Consider the following 18,063-nt stretch of genomic DNA (forward strand, 5'->3'; position numbering starts at 1 on the left):
ATTAACATGAGAAAAATGTAGCATCATTCTTAAAGTTACAAATAGCATGAAAGTGGTATATTTTAATGATAGAGTGTTTTTTTGTAAAAAAAAAAAAAAAAAAAAAAAAAAAATATATATATATATATATATATATATATATATATATATATATATATATATATATATATATATTTTTCTGACTGCCATTTTCATGATAACATTATATATCAATGTGTATAACAATAAAATAAATCTCAAATATTGTGTTTTTCAAAACACGTTTACATTATAGAATTATTTTCACTTATGTATTTTAAAATGCGCCCGGGACAATACCGTGCAATTAAAAAAAAAAAGTAACTAAATTCAATTAGAATGAACTAAATCAGGCAGCCTGGCTGAACGGGACCAGATCACGAATCAAGTGCATGAAGATGAAAAAAAAAATGGAGCAAATCTGATGCTGACATCTAGTGGTGACATAACAATAGTTTCATTCATATATAAAAAAAAAAAAAAAAAAAAGACCCTTGCATGATAATATATTAGTTGCATAATAATATATGCACTGTGCCTGTATATATATATATATATATATATATATATATATATATATATATATATATATATATATATATATATATATTAGCAACTCTGTTTAAATAATTATTATAAATCTAAAAATGCACATTCCATGTTTAGTCGGTTCAAACAGTCGTGACATTAAGCTAAAGTTACCCACTCAACGCTCCTCTTCACGCTATAGGTTTATATTCTCATTGGTCATGCACGGAGCATTTACATGCATTAACTCGTCAGGGCTCCCGAAGCTCGGCGCATTTCTTCAGCGAATGTAATTCGAATGTTTTTTTTTTTTTTTTTATGCCAGGGAATAAACATTCGGGCCAGGGTCTTCCCGCAATCGCTCTCACCCCACATGTGTAAAATCTGCTGGTCGAAAATAACCCACAGCGTCCAGCCGGGGCCCCGTTTATGGTCGGACTGATAGTATAGCCCGTGTTCAGACTTAAACCAGTTTACGAATTCCATTATGCTAAGCCCGAGCACTCTCACCGCTGATGAATGATTATAAAAATACATAATCTCCCGCGGTACCATCATTGCACTGCGACGGGGAAATTTCATTCATTCTATCCAATTTTTCCCTTATTTAAAAAAGAAATTACCGGCCCCCCGGTAATCAGATATACAGGCGGGCTGTTTCTGGAGTTAAGCCCAACTTCTATTAGGATTTGGCCTTCTCTCATTTTTAGGAAACACGCGTACACACCGAGATACTCCGGGCCTCATTTGGACGGGCCCCTTCCTTAGTTTCAGCGCTTTTAACGCGTTTATGTGATGACATCCGTCTTTAATACTTCAGTCGGGACGCTGGCTGACGAAAACCACACGTTTGCTGTGCGTTAGTTTATCTGTGAGCCTCAAGAGGAGGAGGACGACGAGCGTTTCGGGTCATGATCGATTCAGCGTGTGATGATGTTACTAACGAGGGGGAACCATTTTATTAACTAATGTCACGAAAGGTTAATGATACATGCTGCAAGAAGGTATGTAGTTCATATGAGCATATAGTTCACAAATAAGACCTGTTTTAAATGAGAGAGAGAAATTTGTAGTCACTAAATAGCATGATTACTGCTAATTAAAATTATATATATGTATATATATATATATATATATATATATATATATATATATATATATATTTTATTTTTATTTTATTTATTTTTTTAATTAATTAATTTATTTTTAAATATATACTGAATGTTTGTGTTTTTGTATATACATACTATATAAACACAGTACACACATTATATATACATATATATATATATATATATATATATATATATTTTTTTTTAATATATATACTGAATGTTTGTGTATTTGTATATACATAATATATAAACACAGTACTATATATATATATATATATACACACACACACACACACAACGTTATTTTGATATGATATGATATGAAATCACAATTATTTCCATTCTCTTGCATTGTTTTGTACTGACAAGCATTTACGGCCAAATATTTTCATATCATTTCTATTTCTAAGTTTACGTAATGCATTTACATATACTGAAGCTGCAAGTCAGGTACCTTGTAAGTATATACTTTTAAGTCGACTCGTGAAAATAGGCGCGCTCAAGACAAGCGGTCACTTAAGTGGCCTTTTGTTTGAATATCACAGGGTCAACTAATTATTAGTTATTTCACTTGGGAGCTTAATAACTCTTGCGTCTCTCCACACACACACACACACACACACACAAGCGCACGTTTCATACCGCGAGGCTCGCCATTTTCTTTCAGGAGCGCTTGTTTAATGCAAATACGCGATATCTGTGCCACCGTTATTAACTAAACTCGATTTCTCGCGTCGCACCGTAAACACCAGCGTTTTCGGCCCGGGCCTCTCCTCAGACCTTCCCGAACGAGAAACGATAATTATTTTCTCATAATCAGACCGAAACCGAAGAGGCCGACACGGGAGCGAGCGTATCTATTAGCTCGCGCCAATCTGCGATGCATTTTTAGCTATAATTGAAAATTAGCCGTACATCTTTTTTTTGGAGGGGGGTAATTTATCACGGCCCATTGTTCCTCCGTGACACTTTAGCCCCGCCGCTAACAAGCCTCCGAGATCCGAGGGCTTGAGCCGCGGGCGAGTGATTCTGCCGTACGGATGCATTTTCCCTGCTTTGTCGCTAATTGTGGCCTCCTTTCTATTGAATGGCGAGTCGAGTAAAAGAGCTTGTTGGCTCGATGCAGTGGAGCTCTCCGGCCCTCTCCGGCTATTATCAAAGATACTCTTGATCTTTTCAAAAGCAGGAAATAGATTTTTTTCCCCTCCTGTACGGGGGAGAAAAAAAAAAGTAATTTGCAATGCATCCATTAGTTCTTCATTAAAGCAAGATTAAATTGCGCTGCAAATCACATCTGCCTTTGGATGATTAAAGGGTGGCATTTTATAGGCCAAAACTAATTACTAGTCCAAATGAATAAGAATATGAAAAAATGTTTTTACATTAGATAGTGTGGCTTGTAATTAGATTGAAGCTAATTCCACTATTTCATCTCTTTTAATGAGACGAGACTGTCCTCATCTTTCGCCCGTTTTTGTCGAGCCGCGCTCCAAATGTATAATTTCGATAATGCTGAGAGTTTATAATAATGAAATTTCCATGTAACCTGCTACGAGTGACTGTTCCGTCCCGTGTTGAATTATCGTGCGCGGGAAAAAAAAAAAAAGAGGGGGGAAAGGTTTAGAGGTCGTGAGATGTTTCCAGCTGGACTGTGTGACCCTGTCTGAAGAGCGAGGGCTTGTGACGGTGTTCCAGGTGGTTGCTAGGGCGCTGGGATAAGTTGATAAGCAGTTCCGGGCGGTTGCTAGGGCATTAGTACACCTTTGTTATGGTGTTCAGGGTGGCTGTTGGGCCTTTGCTATGCTAAGTGGTTACTAAGGTGTGCCGTGTAGTTGCTAGGGTGTTTTTTATGTTGTTAAGGTGTTTGGGGTGGTTGCTAGGCCTTTGCTGTGCTTATGCATAGCTGGGTGGTTGCTAGAGTGTTGCTAAGTTCTGTGTGTGTGCTAGGCCTTTGCTATTTTTAAGTGTTGCTGAGTGAGTACTAAGATATTCTGTGTGGTTGCTAGGGTGTTTCTAAATTGTTAAAGTGTTGAGGGTGGTTGATGGACCTTTGCCAAGCTTAAGTGTCGCTGAATGGTAACTATGGTGTTCTGTGTGGTCGCTAAGGTGTTTCTATGTTGTTATGGTGTTCTAAGTGGTTAATAGGCCTTTGCTATGCTCAAGTGTTGCTGAGTGGTTACTAAGGTGTTCTGTATGGTTGCTAGGGTGTTGCTAAGTGATTGTTATGGTGTTCAGGGTGGTTGAGTGCCCAGAAAAGCGCTATATAAATGTATGCAATTATTATTTGTTATGTTCAAGCATTAGTTGTTATTAAGGTGTTCTGTACGGTTGCTAGGGTTTAAGGTGTTCAGGGTGGTAGGAAAGTGTTGATTGTTTAGAGTGGTTGTTAGTAAAGCATTCTGGTTGGATTTATCACATTGCTGTGTGGTTGCTAGGGTTTTTGAGTGGTTGCTAGGGTGTTTCTAAGTCGTTAAGGTGTTCAGGGTGGTAGGAAAGTGTTGATTGTTCAGAGTGGTTGTTAGTAAGGCATTGTGGGTGGATTTATCACATTGCTGTGTGGTTGCTAGGGTTTTTGAGTGGTTGCTAGGGTGTTTCTAAGTCGTTAAGGTGTTCAGGGTGGTAGGAAAGTGTTGATTGTTCAGAGTGGTTGTTAGTAAGGCATTCTGGTTGGATTTATCACATTGCTGTGTGGTTGCTAGGGTTTTTGAGTGGTTGCTAGGTGGTTTATAGGGTGTTTCTAAGTCGTTAAGGTGTTCAGGGTGGTAGGAAAGTGTTGATTGTTCAGAGTGGTTGTAAGTAAGGCATTCTGCTTGGATTTATCACATTGCTGAGTGGTTGCTAGGCGGTTGCTAGGGTGTTTCTAAGTCGTTAAGTTGTTCAGGGTGGTAGGAAAGTGTTGATTGTTCAGAGTGGTTGTTAGTAAGGCATTCTGGGTGGATTTATCACATTGCTATGTGGTTGCTAGGGTTTTTGAGTGGTTGCTAGGGTGTTTCTAAGTCGTTAAGGTGTTCAGGGTGGTAGGAAATTGTTGATTGTTCAGAGTGGTTGTTAGTAAGGCATTCTGGGTGGATCAAATTGCTATGTGGTTGCTAGGCAGTGGTTTATTAACTTCAAAAGAGCCTATTCTCATATTTCTGTGATCTTAAGGTCGTTAGATATAGTTCAGGTTGCTCCTTTAATAAATATACATGATGTTGTTGTTGTATCGTCCAACAGGCAATTTCTTACAAAAGTAATATTGCCTTGCGATTTGAGGTATCTTCAAATAACACAAACCTGTCTGCTATTTTAAATCAAATTAAGATATTTTTCCCCCGAATGATTGCCGTGGAAGAGAGTCGACTTTCCCCAAATGTATAAACATGGCATTTTTTTCACCAGCAAGGCCCAGACTACCATCCCTTGCAAAAAAAAAAAATATATATATATATATATATGCAGTAGCACTAATTTTTTAGAGCCGGAATCGTCCCGTTTCTGCTGAAGTGCGATTTTTTTTGCGCCACCGTCCGCAGTCGTTCCAGGAATTCAAACCTCATAAGGTTTCAGCAGAAGCTTATGCTAAGCTTGTTAGCGTTTCTGATGCCACACGCGATAGCGCCGCAGAATTACCATAAATCAGCAGAATTAACTATGATCTTCAACGGCGTGTTTAAAACTGGCCAACACAAGTTTGCAATATGCTGCACAGAATATTATGATAACAAACCATTCTAAATGCCCATAATCTGCTTATGTCCCAGGTTCATATATATTCCGAATTAGCGCCCCCCCCCGCGTCCCGCGCGTGTTCCCGCGCAACCACAACAGACGGAAACACGCGCGTTTGACGCAAAAACAAGTTTTTAGATGGCACAGTTTTTAATGTCGACACAGATGCGATAACGCACAACGTAATGGGAAGCTTTCTGCTGGCCGAGGTTAAAATGTGCACGTCTTTCGGAGGCGGCGCGCGACTGACGACACAAAGGACGCCCCGCGTTTCATCAGATGCGAATCCTAACGTCGCTTTAACTCGGGAGCAAATGAATCTGCGCCGTAATAAGAAGCTTCCAGAATTAGGTCGGGGTGGCAGAAAATTGCAAGCGCCTGGGACTTTTATCTTTGAATTTCACTTGTGCACACGGCCAAAAAAAAACCCTTCATACATTATTTGGTTACATTCCATCAGTACGAGGAATAACATTGTGAAAATTGTATGCATGCTAATGATAAATAGAAATCCACCTGCTTTACGATAAAATGAGTTTAATTTTCCCATGCCCGGCGCCGGCTGGCCTTTCATAAATTACTTATGCACAGCTATTATTAAAATAGGGGGGAAGCAAATTAGAAAGTGTTCATATCTCTTCACTGGATTTAGCCGAGGCCGGTCCCAGCAACCGGAGTCAGCACTTTTTTCTCCTTCCTGTCTGAAATTCTGCTCTCTTGAAATGTCCATCCTCGCGTCTGAGTATTTCTAAAGCGCCGTTGTGGACCCCGGAGACTCCCGCGTTTGCCAAATTAACCCAAATCTTTTCTGGGGTACGAGTGTAACGCAATTCACGGGCTTTTCTAAACCCGTATATTCAAACGCGGATGAATGCGCGGGACAAAACGTCAGCGTTCGGCGCTAATCGCGTCGCATCATCGGTTACCGGCACAACAACGCGACGCGCGCGCGGGCACGGCGCTATATCTGCTCATTTGCATAGTGATTTGTTGCGAGCGCGTTCGCTTGCTGTAATTTTTTTTTTCCCGCCAGTTTGATTGGATGCTTTTTCGGGAAATAGTTTCCGCTGAAATGTTTGAACGCGCTGAGGTAAATAGCGTTTTGCTGATAAGAAGAAAAACGTTTGAGCTAAAAAAGCGTGCCATAGAAGAATGTTTTTGTTTTTTTTTGTGATCTGATTTTAAAAATAAATAGCCATACTATAGTGAATGTAGCTGATATGGTTTGACGTAAAAAAAAATAAATAATAATAATAATTTTTGTTATTGTTTATTTTGGTTACTTTTATGTATGCGGAAAAAACTTAAATATATTACGCGATCGTGTTTACTTTGGACACATTTATCATTTGTGAAGATAAAACTCACCATTTCGTAAAAAAAAAAAAAACAAGAACCATTAGTTTCATGGTGTAGTTTAATGTTTATGTTTGGTGTTTAACCTTTATCTCCCGCCATTTTGTCTCGCCTCAGACTTGCATTGTTTGTCGATTTTGCGGTCTGAAGAACTTTTTTGTGATTTAATATAAAGCTTTTACAGGTTCGTTTTTGTTCATGCCCCATGTTGAAAGGTGTAAAGTAAGCTAACTGAATTGGAATTGTTAAATATACGTATTATTTACAGCATCTTAACGTGGGAACGTAGCAGACCTTGCTAGCTGGCGATTAGCAGCAATTTTACCGAAAATGTAATTTCCGCAACATGTAAAACATGTACGCTTACATTAGCGCAGCAAAGCGCTAATGTAGGATTACTGTAAATATTCAATATTTTTACCGTTGTTCTCTACAGCAGCCTCCTTACCGACACAAGACGTCATTACCACAGCTCTCATTTATCTTCTTTTGCGAAAACAAAAAGTATTAACGCTTAAGTTGAGATCACTCGAAATATTAAGTTGAGGTCACTCAAAATAAGAGATCTGTCATAAAAAGAGCTAAAAACGTGTGCATCAACAACTGACGTCTGAAGTTACGATGTACGTTTTACATGGCATAGAGAAAAAGCTATTAAAAATATAGAAAAAGGGAAAATGTATTTAATAGACATTACCGTAATATTGCGGTAAGGACATTTTGTAAGAAGAATAGTTGGAAAACGTAAAAAAAAATTCCAGATTAAAATCTTAATGACAATTTTGTCTGCCTTTTTATATGCATTAAGCGATCAACACGAGATGCATGATCACGTCGCACGAAACAAAAAGATTAAAACACGAGGGACATTTGGGGTCAGCTGGAAAAGCTATTCTTTCATGCTAATGCATCTAACGAGAAGTTTAAAGGGCCTTTATGTTCTAATTAATCCAAAACTTAAGGCACTGGTAAGACTTTATGTTCATTTTCCTTTCGAACGTAAAAAGTCATGCTCCGTGAACTCGGTAGGCGCTCCCTTTAGTTTAACCAGACGCCTTTTTCCTGTTTCAGCTCGAATTGAAAGCCTCTTCCTAGTCAGCATGTTCCTCGGTCTGATTATCCCTTCAGAGAATAGCTTCATCCAAACCAAATTTCTCCTCTGAAAGGGCCCGTCCAGTTTTCCATCACTGAGTGGCGCAGAGGCATGATGGGTAATTCCTGGGAAGAAAATCTGCCATTTCATCAAACGCAGTCATGTCTGTCCTGAGCCATTATTACGACTTACTCAAGGACTAGTGGACCTTTAGTGTGCACATCATCTGCTACACGCCTGCTTTTATTCATTATATACGGTGTGTACAAAACAAGTGAGTGGCCCTGCTCGTCGGATGCACGTTTAATCACATTTCAAAAAAAGCTGGGTAATTACATATTGTAGTTACATTTTTTTTCCGAACGACATGACCGAAATTGCCATTCGTATTACATTTTTTAGTACTGTATATTACGTGACGCATTTTAGGTAATATAATCAGACTAGATTATTTTTGACTCGTTTATCACATCGCATTAACTAAAAATGAGTGCTGTCAAATGATTAATTGCGATTAATTACGTCAAAATAAAATAGTTTTTATTTACATATGACTGCGTAGTGTGTTAGTATATATATAATTACATTTTAGAAAATTATTTTGTATTGTGTATATATGTGTATATATATATATATATGTGTGTGTGTATATATATATATATATATATGTGTGTGTATATATATATATATATGTGTGTATATATATATATATGTATTTATATGTATATATATATATATATATATATAAAAAGTTCTGCCAATAATGTATATATTAATACTTATTTAAATTTATTCCCAGATAATATTTCAAATACTTTATTTGGCTGTAAAATGAAAATATTTTTATATATTTAATTATTTTAAGTGGCAAACGGTATGCCTTCATAATATCTACAACATATTATATGGAGGTTTCTTAGAAGGGGCTCACCACATTTTGAGGGGTCTTGCTATTGAAAAGTTCACACGATTAAGAAGCAGCACCTCTCCTGCAAGTCCATCAGTGAAATCAAGCCTTTTAAATTTAATAGCCTTCATTGACGATGATATGTATATGCTGCGTTTGACCTGTGCTTCAGTTACTGTAAGACTAATTATTAAAATATAGCGAGAGGGCAAAAGGACATCAAAGCCCATCACAGGATGCCCAGTGTTACACTGCCCTCTGATGGACTGCACACTCAATCTGAACATTTTGAAGTAATATTTCATATGTACAGTTGCAATATCAAGCTAAAACAATATATCAAACTAATAAATATAGTACCTTTAATGAACAATATCTTAAATGGTTTTAATTTAAGCAGCAATTCGTTATAACAATCAAAAACAGCATTAATATGAACCTTACGTTAACTGTCTTACGCAAATTTGATATTTCTCAAAGTATAATATTTTAGCAGGCAAAGTCTTAAAATGTTAAAGTGGCTTAGCTGATGACTGGCTTTCTAAGCTCTGCTGGAAGACCATTTTGCCTCCCACAGGAAATATTAATAATTATAAACCAGTTTCAACGGACAAGAACAAACACTATAGCACTTTTTTTGACCGTTACATTCATTTATTTGAACACTGACATTATACTGAATGCAATTCATAATACTGAGGCATCATTCGCGTCACACATTTTGGCCATCGCTCAGTTTCGCGGCAGACGGGCTGCTTCCCCCAAAGCAAAAAAAAACAACTGGAAATTACGAAAACAAACCGTTCTGACCAACCTTTCGTAAACTATTTCAATAACTATATTTGAGCGTTAAAGCTGCTAGTTCTGGTATTGAAAGCACGACTAGTGTTGAAGCCCTGAAGACCTACTAGGCCGACTTTATTTTTTCATCTTTTTTCCTTTCTCAAATTCAGCGATTTGACTGAAAATGTCCATCAAATTGGAAGGGATCTCTTTTTTCACGGATCCGCCAGACGGTCTCCTGCCTTGATCACCGTTTCTCTCTCCTCTATTCGTCTTCTCGTACCCGCCTCGTTCCGATTCGCTACGCTTTCTGTATCGCTCTGATTTCTGAGAGTATTCGGACTGGGTCGAGGAGGACGAATCCCTCCTGTTTCCGGGACACTCAGAGGCGCTCCGAGTCCCGCGTCGATCTCTAACCTCGCCGTTCGCGCCGGGACGTCCCGGTCCAGACGCTTCCGGGCGCTCTCCGTGTTTGAGGTCCTCCAGACTTCCTTCGATGGCATCTTCTAACCTACCTCTGCAGTCTTCGCATCGGTTTTTTTCCCAAGACCGCTCTCCTTCGCCGAGGAGTTCGCTCACGGACCGCTTCTGGTCGATGTACGAAGCGGAGGTGTTGGCGGGAGCGGGAAACCACTCTCTGTCGTCTTCCGCCGTTTTGTCGCTGCAAGACGACACCCTCCGCTTGTGTTTCTTACTGCCGTGGGACGAGCGCCGACGTTTGTGCTTCCGCTTCTTCGACTTTTTACGACTCGTCGAAGAAGAGTCGTCGCTTGAAGTCGAGGACGTATCGGAGGACGTTGAGGAAGAGGTCGACCGCTTCCTTTTCTTCTTCATTCTACATGGAAGCAAACATTACGCTGAAACTAGCAGGACGTTGTGAGCGCCCATCAGAAAAATGGGGCGTCGGCAATGATTAAAAGCGGAAAATTAGAAAAGTTCTTACCTTTTTTGATGGAAGAAATACTTTTCGTTGGTCACATACACAATGCAACGTTTTGGCAGCGACTAATCATTTTTAAATCTGGGCTTAGACGATATAGTTTAACCGTTTCCCAGCCAGTTTTCGCAACTATACGCTAGGCGGCGCTATTACACTATTGGCCTTTTGCCGATATCTGATATGCCAAAATTTTTCGATTCTTTGTTGCCGATAGCAATTAACAATATATTTACTCTCGTTTGGAAATTAAACTACGTTTCTCCGTTGCGGAAATGACAAGCGAACCACTTTGGTTAGTTTTTAGCGCATTTTAGCGTATTTGGTAAAATGTATTTCTTTCAAAATGAAGCTACACTTTTGAAAATATCTATAAATAAACTACACACCAATCACACCATTTCTTTTTTCAGAAACCTTAATGTTTTAAAACGTATGATTAGTAGGCGGTCTTAAGCAAAAGAGTTGTTCTCTTTGATTTGCGCGAAGCTTATCGTTATGAAAAGCGAGGTGTGCTCTGATTGGCCAGCTATCCAGCGCGTTGTGATTGGCCGAAACCTCAAGCGCGTGGCGAAAATGTCGCCATATTTGGAATCGCATTGCTTCTCCACAACATGGAAGACGCGGCAACAATGCTACAGCGAGAACAAGACTTGCGACTTCTTTCTTTGTGTAAGCATTGTGCGAATCTTCACACAGTGATGTAGATAAGTGGGGGCGTGTTTGAATGAGGTGTTTTAGAAAGGTCCGGACGGGACCTATAGTTGTTTATGCATCACATATATAACTACATAGATATAACCAATTCAGAAGTAGGCCTTCACTAGCCGATTTCTGTAAATAAACCTTTTTTAAAAAACAATTGTATTTAGATGCAGTGTGTATGTGACCAAATACGCGCTTAACAGGACTAAAAACGTGAATGAATACGGCGGCGTTGACGTTACCTTTTCTCTTCTTTTAGGATCTTACGCAATTTCTCTGCACTCGTCTCCACGCTCTTAGTTTTTTCCTGCTCTTTGGCAGCTTCCTGCTCTTTCAATTTAAGCGATTTCTTTAAAGCAGTTCATTGACAGGGTCAAATTGGAACAATTTTCAGGAAATTAATCAAGCGTGCACGCGTGCAGCCATCCAGCACGAGCAATTTCGCACAAGTGCCGTTTTCGCACCCCAGACGTCAGGATGTTAAGCAAAGACAAAATGCGAGAAAACATTTTATATTTAGCAATGATCGTGAGATGCAGTTACCGTTGTCCCAGGAACAGAATACAAACCAAAGGTGGTGGGGTTTTATTTCCACGTGGGGCATTTATGTCAACCCAGTGCAATCAGGGTTAAAGGTTCCGTCAGTCAGGTTTCACAGGTCCAAGATCAGATAGACACATAAATGACAAAAATACTTCATCAGTACTCCAATACGCGGCGGTTAAAATGAATGTCTTGATAATGAAAAATGCAGTGCATCATTGTACCAAAAACGAAAATTTTCTAGAATGCGCCCACTCTCAGGCCGTCTAAGATGAGTTTGATTCTTCATCAGATTTGGAGAAAGTGAATTACTTGTGTATTATTGTGGTGTTTTATTTGGACTCTCATTCTGACGGCTCCCATTCACATCCATTGCTGAGCAAGCGATGCAATGCTACGTTTCTCCAAATCTGATGAAGAAACAAACTACCTACGCCTGGCATAGCCTGAGGGCGAGTCAAACGTTTCACATTTGGGTGAACTTTTCCTTAAACACAAGACTGTATTCCGTGCACCTGGCTGTAACGCTAGAAGCTAATATTTGCAGCGGTGGCCAACTGCGCATTCGTGACAAGCAGGTTTATCCAGCTCACCTGGATACGTATCTGAAGTTTCCCCAGAGCTTCTGCCGCCTCTTGAAACGTGCCGTCTAATACGATGGCTCTTTTGTAGAGACCCTCAGCAGTCACCAGCTTCTCTTCCTCTTCGAGTCTACGCGAAAAAGAACAATTTTGGAAGAAACGTCTGGAAGGGTTTACCGAAACGATTGCAAAATACAGTGCTCAAAGAATGCCAGAGATGTTGCACAACGGCGTATACGCCTCCATACAACTAAATATTAGTACAACGTATATATTGATATTTGACAAATTGTGGGTTATGATGTGTGCTAAGGCGTTCTTGAAAACTGATTGGATATCGCTGTTAGGGCATTGCTACACGGCTGGTAGGGAGCATTACGATTGGTTATTTCTAGGGAGTTTTGCACTGGCCTTGCATTTGAATAGAAATGTTTCACTATAACAAACTGAAGGAAGCTGTCTCTTGTAAATACTTTCTTCTGACGTTTGGATGAAGAACATAAATATAAAGGTACTGGTAAGATTTACTTCTCTTTATTGGAAGAAGGAAAGAATATTTGTAGCTGAAACCGTTTCCATTGGTTATTCATATAATGCAAGTAGATACAAGTTAACAATATATATCGGGGAACGCAAAATAAATCTCTTTAAATCTCGCTCTTGATGATATATTGAGGTCTTATGAAGTGAAACAATCAGTCTGTGCAACAAAGTGAACATTATTGATCTAGAGCCTCAGGCAAACGGGGAAATCAGATTCTTTTCCGCAAACAGGTTCTTTCTTAACTAGTTTGTTTACATATGGAGCAATACTCGGGACAAATCAACAAGGTTTCGACAAGCAAGCTCGAGATTTTTACTAATACACAAAAAATAATATCTATTGCAACTGTTTAAACATTAGAGACCTTACGTGCACAAATTCATATTAAACTTTTGAAAGATAAACATATTCAAGTCAGGTGGTGCGACTCGATTTAACTTAATTTTTTTTTTTAAACAACCATAACTTTTTTCTGAAATTCTGATTAAGTGTTAAGAAACCAAGCATTTATGTTTTTATATAATCCCATTTTTTAATTAAAAAAAAATCTTGTATTAAAATAAAAATTATGAACAGTTATTTGGAAAAAAAAAATAAAAATTTGTAAACGATTATAAATGATGTCATTACGAATGATTTGTTTGTAAACGATTTACTCATTGACAACTTTTTTTATGTTATGCATTTAAGGAAATGATTAATTTTAAGATAAATAATGGTCGCACCACCTGACACGCCACCTATATTTACCTAAAAACCACTGACTTCCTGATGAAAGTGTGCCAAATGAAAAGTTCTGTGAAGAAGCGCCACTGCCAGGAAGCCTTTGAGCTGCAACTTCAACATTTTTTCGTATGTGCCAAAATTGTTGACTGCCCGTTTAAAAAAACCTTGTCTACCCTCGCTAGATTTGCGCCGGCTTTACTGCCCTACTGAAGAAAAAGCCACCTACGTCATCGACGGCCTGAGGGTGAGTAAATCAACAGCAGACTAAATTTTGAGGTGAAAAGAAGTATATATTAAAATGCAGGTCAGACGACGCCGACGTACTGTCCTCCTCGTTCCACCAGCGTCTGGCAGAGGTACTTTTTGGCGTTCCTGTGCGTGGGGCAGCTCTCCAAGGCCAGTTCGAAGTCATCGATGGCTTTCATTAAGCTTCCTTTGGTTGCATATCTGCAATGAAATAAAACGAAGACTCTGTAATCGCGCAACAGAGTAGAACCATAAACACGCGACAGGGTTTCATCGTGACTTACAGAGCTCCGCGCGCCACAAGAGCTTCCACGTTGTTCGTGTCGATCTCTAAGGCCTTGTTGTACTCGTTCATTGCTTCTACGTAACGGCCCGATTTGAAATGGTCGACGCCAGCTTTAACACTGTAACGATAAGAAGAAATGACACGGTCGCTGCTAGCTTAGCTTTTTATAACTACTAAAATAATGCCGATTTGTCATTTTCAAGGCCGTAAATGCATGGTAGTGGGTTTGCATTTCGTTACGCATTTTATTCCGCAATGCATTTTTGTCTTGCTCTTATATTTTTTGTTTAGTTGATAAACGAAAGCTCGAATTAAAATGAAGTCGTCAAAAATTTGTATCCATTCCTACCGGCGTAGCGCTGTGCAGTTTATTTCCACCCTTTACTACACGTTCACCAATTACACAATTTTCTTTTATAATTAGCGAATAAATTAAATAATAATAATAACAACATGGCTACAACAAATGCATCTGATATCTACAAAACTAATTTGACCGATTTGATTGTTGATCGTTCGATTTTAATCAAAGAGTGCATGCGTTAGCATTTGTTAGCCGGTTAGCTTGTTAGCCGGTTAGCTTGTCAGCCGCGTTTCGCATTTTTATTTAAAAGTTTGTCATTTAAATATTTATCCTTCTGACGACTTAGACTTCAAGCGATTTACAACTAAAAACATAATATTAAAAAAATGTTTTTTTAATAATAATAAAAAATAAAATCAAACAAACCATTTCAGGGCCCAGGATACAGACTGTTTCTTCCGAATCGCTGTCGCGAAATCTTCTTCTTTGAATCGTTTACTGTGTATAGACGCAAAAAATAAGTTAATGAGTCAACGGCAAGAAACCTGGGAACGGCGTGAAAGCCAAAGACGGCGTTTAACCTCTGCAAGCCCCTCATTAGTGTAGGCGTTTGTGTGTCGCTTATTCCCAGCTTTCCCAGGAGGAAGTCCACGTTTAGAGGGTTGGACAAACCAAGAGAGCTCTCCAGAAGCTTCTCGTACGTCTCGCTGCTGTCTGCGGCCACCGCTTCTCCCCGGCTGAGAGAGAGGAGCAAACGGTCAACGACGGGACAAACCGATCGATATTCATTCTGCCGAGTTTACGTACGTGTAATGAAGAGGGAGATCTTCTTTGCTTATGACACCCAGCTTAACTTTATCCAAGTGAGGAGGCAGAGAGGATGAAAACAGCGATAACGTCAGCTTCTCGTGATAGCGGTCGATGTCCTTCACCCCAGCTGAGACACAAAATACCACTTTATCAAACCTAACCCTTATACACACACACACACACACACACACACACACACACACACACACACACACACATATATATATAAAATAAAGTGAAAGAGAAAGAGAGAGAGGTTCATACCTTGAATCAAATCCCCAATTTGGTAATAAGATAAAGGATCGTCGTGATTTCCAGTTGAAGGTACCTCTCTTAACGGACAGAGGGCCTTTAAAAATAAAATAAAAAAAAAAACATTTATTTTTAGAACCTGCTGCAACTGAATGCTAAGCACCTTTAAAAATCTAGTTTCATTCGTTTTAACATTTTTTTTTTAAGGGGAATGAAATTGGATTTTTTTTTTTTTACATTTTCAATCAATTTAAAATGGTAAAATAATTTAGAAAAAAGTCCTTACACTTCGTAATCATTATTTAAAGAAGAAATACCGTCGTAAACTACTGATAAATGCATGCGGGAATTAACAAATAAAATAAATGTTTATGATGATTGAATTAATTATAAATATACTAACTGTACAGATAAAAGATAAAAAAGGTTTTTCATGCAGCCGATAATAATAGTGCTGTCATGATTAACTGCATGCAAAAAGGTTTTTTATGTTTGTGTGCTGTTATTTATATTTATATATATATATATATTTATATATATATATATATATATATATATATATATATATATATATATATATATATATATAAATAAATACACACACATTCAGCATATTTCAGAAAAATAAGTATATTTATAACATACATATACACACACATTTACACATATATATATATATATATATATATATATATATATATATATATATATATATATATATATATGTGTGTGTGTGTGTGTGTGTATTTCTACACTATTTCTATATTTACTGACAAGTTACTGAAAGACTTCCAGTTTCCGATCCACACGGTGTAAAAATACATTCTTAACACTTAAACCGGACCTTTATCTCCAGGTCCTCGATGTCTCGTTCCAGTCCCCCGGCGGTGCACACAAGAGTTACGAACAAGCCGAAGTCTCTCACGGAGTTGATCCTCCCGATGAGCACGTCTCCTCGCTCCACGTCCCTGTAGAAGAGCTCCCGTCTCTCCTCGAAGCACACCTCCATGAACTGCTCCAGGGGAGGCATGATGGCGCACGCCTCTGAAACGACACACGCTTTCGTCTCTTAATCGTCCCAGCATGACTAACTCTCATGCGATCGGGATATTCCTCAAAAAGACTGAATTTCATGAGATGTTACTGAGATGTTCACCTCCAGATTCCTCCTGCCATTCATCTGCTGGTGAAGAGGTCTTCCACGACGGAGCAAACAGCAGATCAGCTTTCCTCGCTATGAACTGCTCCAGGACAGGACTCTCCTCCTCTTCATCCCTGAACAACACATCACTCTCTTTGTGTCAATACATTATAGAGATACATAACTTTTAAGTTTTTTGTAGTACAGAATAGAAGAAGGGTCTATAGAAGCACAATACACAGACAGACACACACACACATATATAAACACAGACACACACACACATATATAAACACAGACACACACACACATATATAAACACAGACACACACACACACATATATAAACACAGACACACACACACACACACATATATAAACACAGACACACACACACACACATATATAAACACAGACACACACACACACACATATATAAACACAGACACACACACACATATATAAACACAGACACACACACACATATATAAACACAGACACACACACACATATATATATATAAACACAGACACACACACAAATAACTCCCAATTCTGAGAAGCACAAAAAGTATTGCATAATTTAATTTCCAATTTCTCATTTCATCAAGTTCTCCCTTCACGAGGCCAGTAATTAAATCTATTAAAAACGCACACATTTAATGAGCTTTATAAAAGTTCTCAACAGAAAAACACGACACAAGGCATAACATTAATCAAGTAAGCATAAAAAAATTACTACACTGATCTAAACTAAAAACTACAGCGTTTTAAACCGTACTACAGTAAAGTACCTGAATTAATTGGGCGTATTACACTACAGTTCACTGTACTAAAAACTGAAGTACACTACAGTTAATACTGCACTATATAAACGCTAGAACGCATATAGTATATACTGTATTTTTCAGGCGGGCTATAAAGCGCCTCTTACCTTTGATCGAGAGTTTTAGCGAGATCCGCAGCCACATGTTTGAAGTCTGGGTTTTCACTTTGCTCGCATTTTAATAACAACAGCAGGCTTTCTCCATGATACGACACGGACTGTCTGAGTAAGTCTCTCTCCATTATCAGTATCTCCAACGCCACATATTTACACTAAACGAGGAATATCACCTCAATACCAGCATCGGTTTGAAATAAAACAGCACTATTACGCTGACCGACTGACTAAGTAACTGAAGAATCGGTCACCCTTTCGGATATTTGGGAAGACTCGAGAAGTTGTCTGGATTTGGGCAGAAATAACTGCAGCTGTAAACGTGCTCGTGCCCGACGAAAGACGTGGAAACCGGAAGCGAGCCGGAAGAGCGACTTTAGCCATTTTTGGGGATCCTTAAAGGGTCCATTCGTTCAATTCGTCGATAAAGCTTTAAACGCAGATATTTGTTTTGCTTGCAGGGGCGCGGTGGCTTTAACGAGAAGCGCGGTAGTTAACTTTGTTGACGCGTTTTCAAAATTAAAGCCGATGAAAAACTA

At 38.7% G+C, this 18,063-nt stretch overlaps 1 protein-coding gene across 1 annotated transcript; it reads right to left on the minus strand.

Annotated features, from left to right (window-relative positions):
• Positions 1 to 9,360: 9,360 nt before the first annotated feature.
• Positions 9,361 to 17,867, minus strand: ttc14 (tetratricopeptide repeat domain 14). The gene is made up of 12 exons (XM_043231932.1): positions 17,519 to 17,867; positions 16,602 to 16,720; positions 16,290 to 16,489; positions 15,458 to 15,542; positions 15,191 to 15,320; positions 14,965 to 15,120; positions 14,810 to 14,881; positions 14,078 to 14,197; positions 13,872 to 13,994; positions 12,290 to 12,407; positions 11,396 to 11,502; positions 9,361 to 10,346 (listed from the first exon to the last, which is right to left on the minus strand). Exons 1-12 carry the CDS (start codon positions 17,650 to 17,652, stop codon positions 9,647 to 9,649), a joined length of 2,064 nt encoding a protein of 687 aa, XP_043087867.1. The 5' UTR covers positions 17,653 to 17,867; the 3' UTR covers positions 9,361 to 9,646.
• Positions 17,868 to 18,063: the final 196 nt, after the last annotated feature.

Source organism: Puntigrus tetrazona, unplaced genomic scaffold (assembly GCF_018831695.1).
Source record: "Puntigrus tetrazona isolate hp1 unplaced genomic scaffold, ASM1883169v1 S000000472, whole genome shotgun sequence".
NCBI lineage: Eukaryota > Metazoa > Chordata > Actinopteri > Cypriniformes > Cyprinidae > Puntigrus > Puntigrus tetrazona.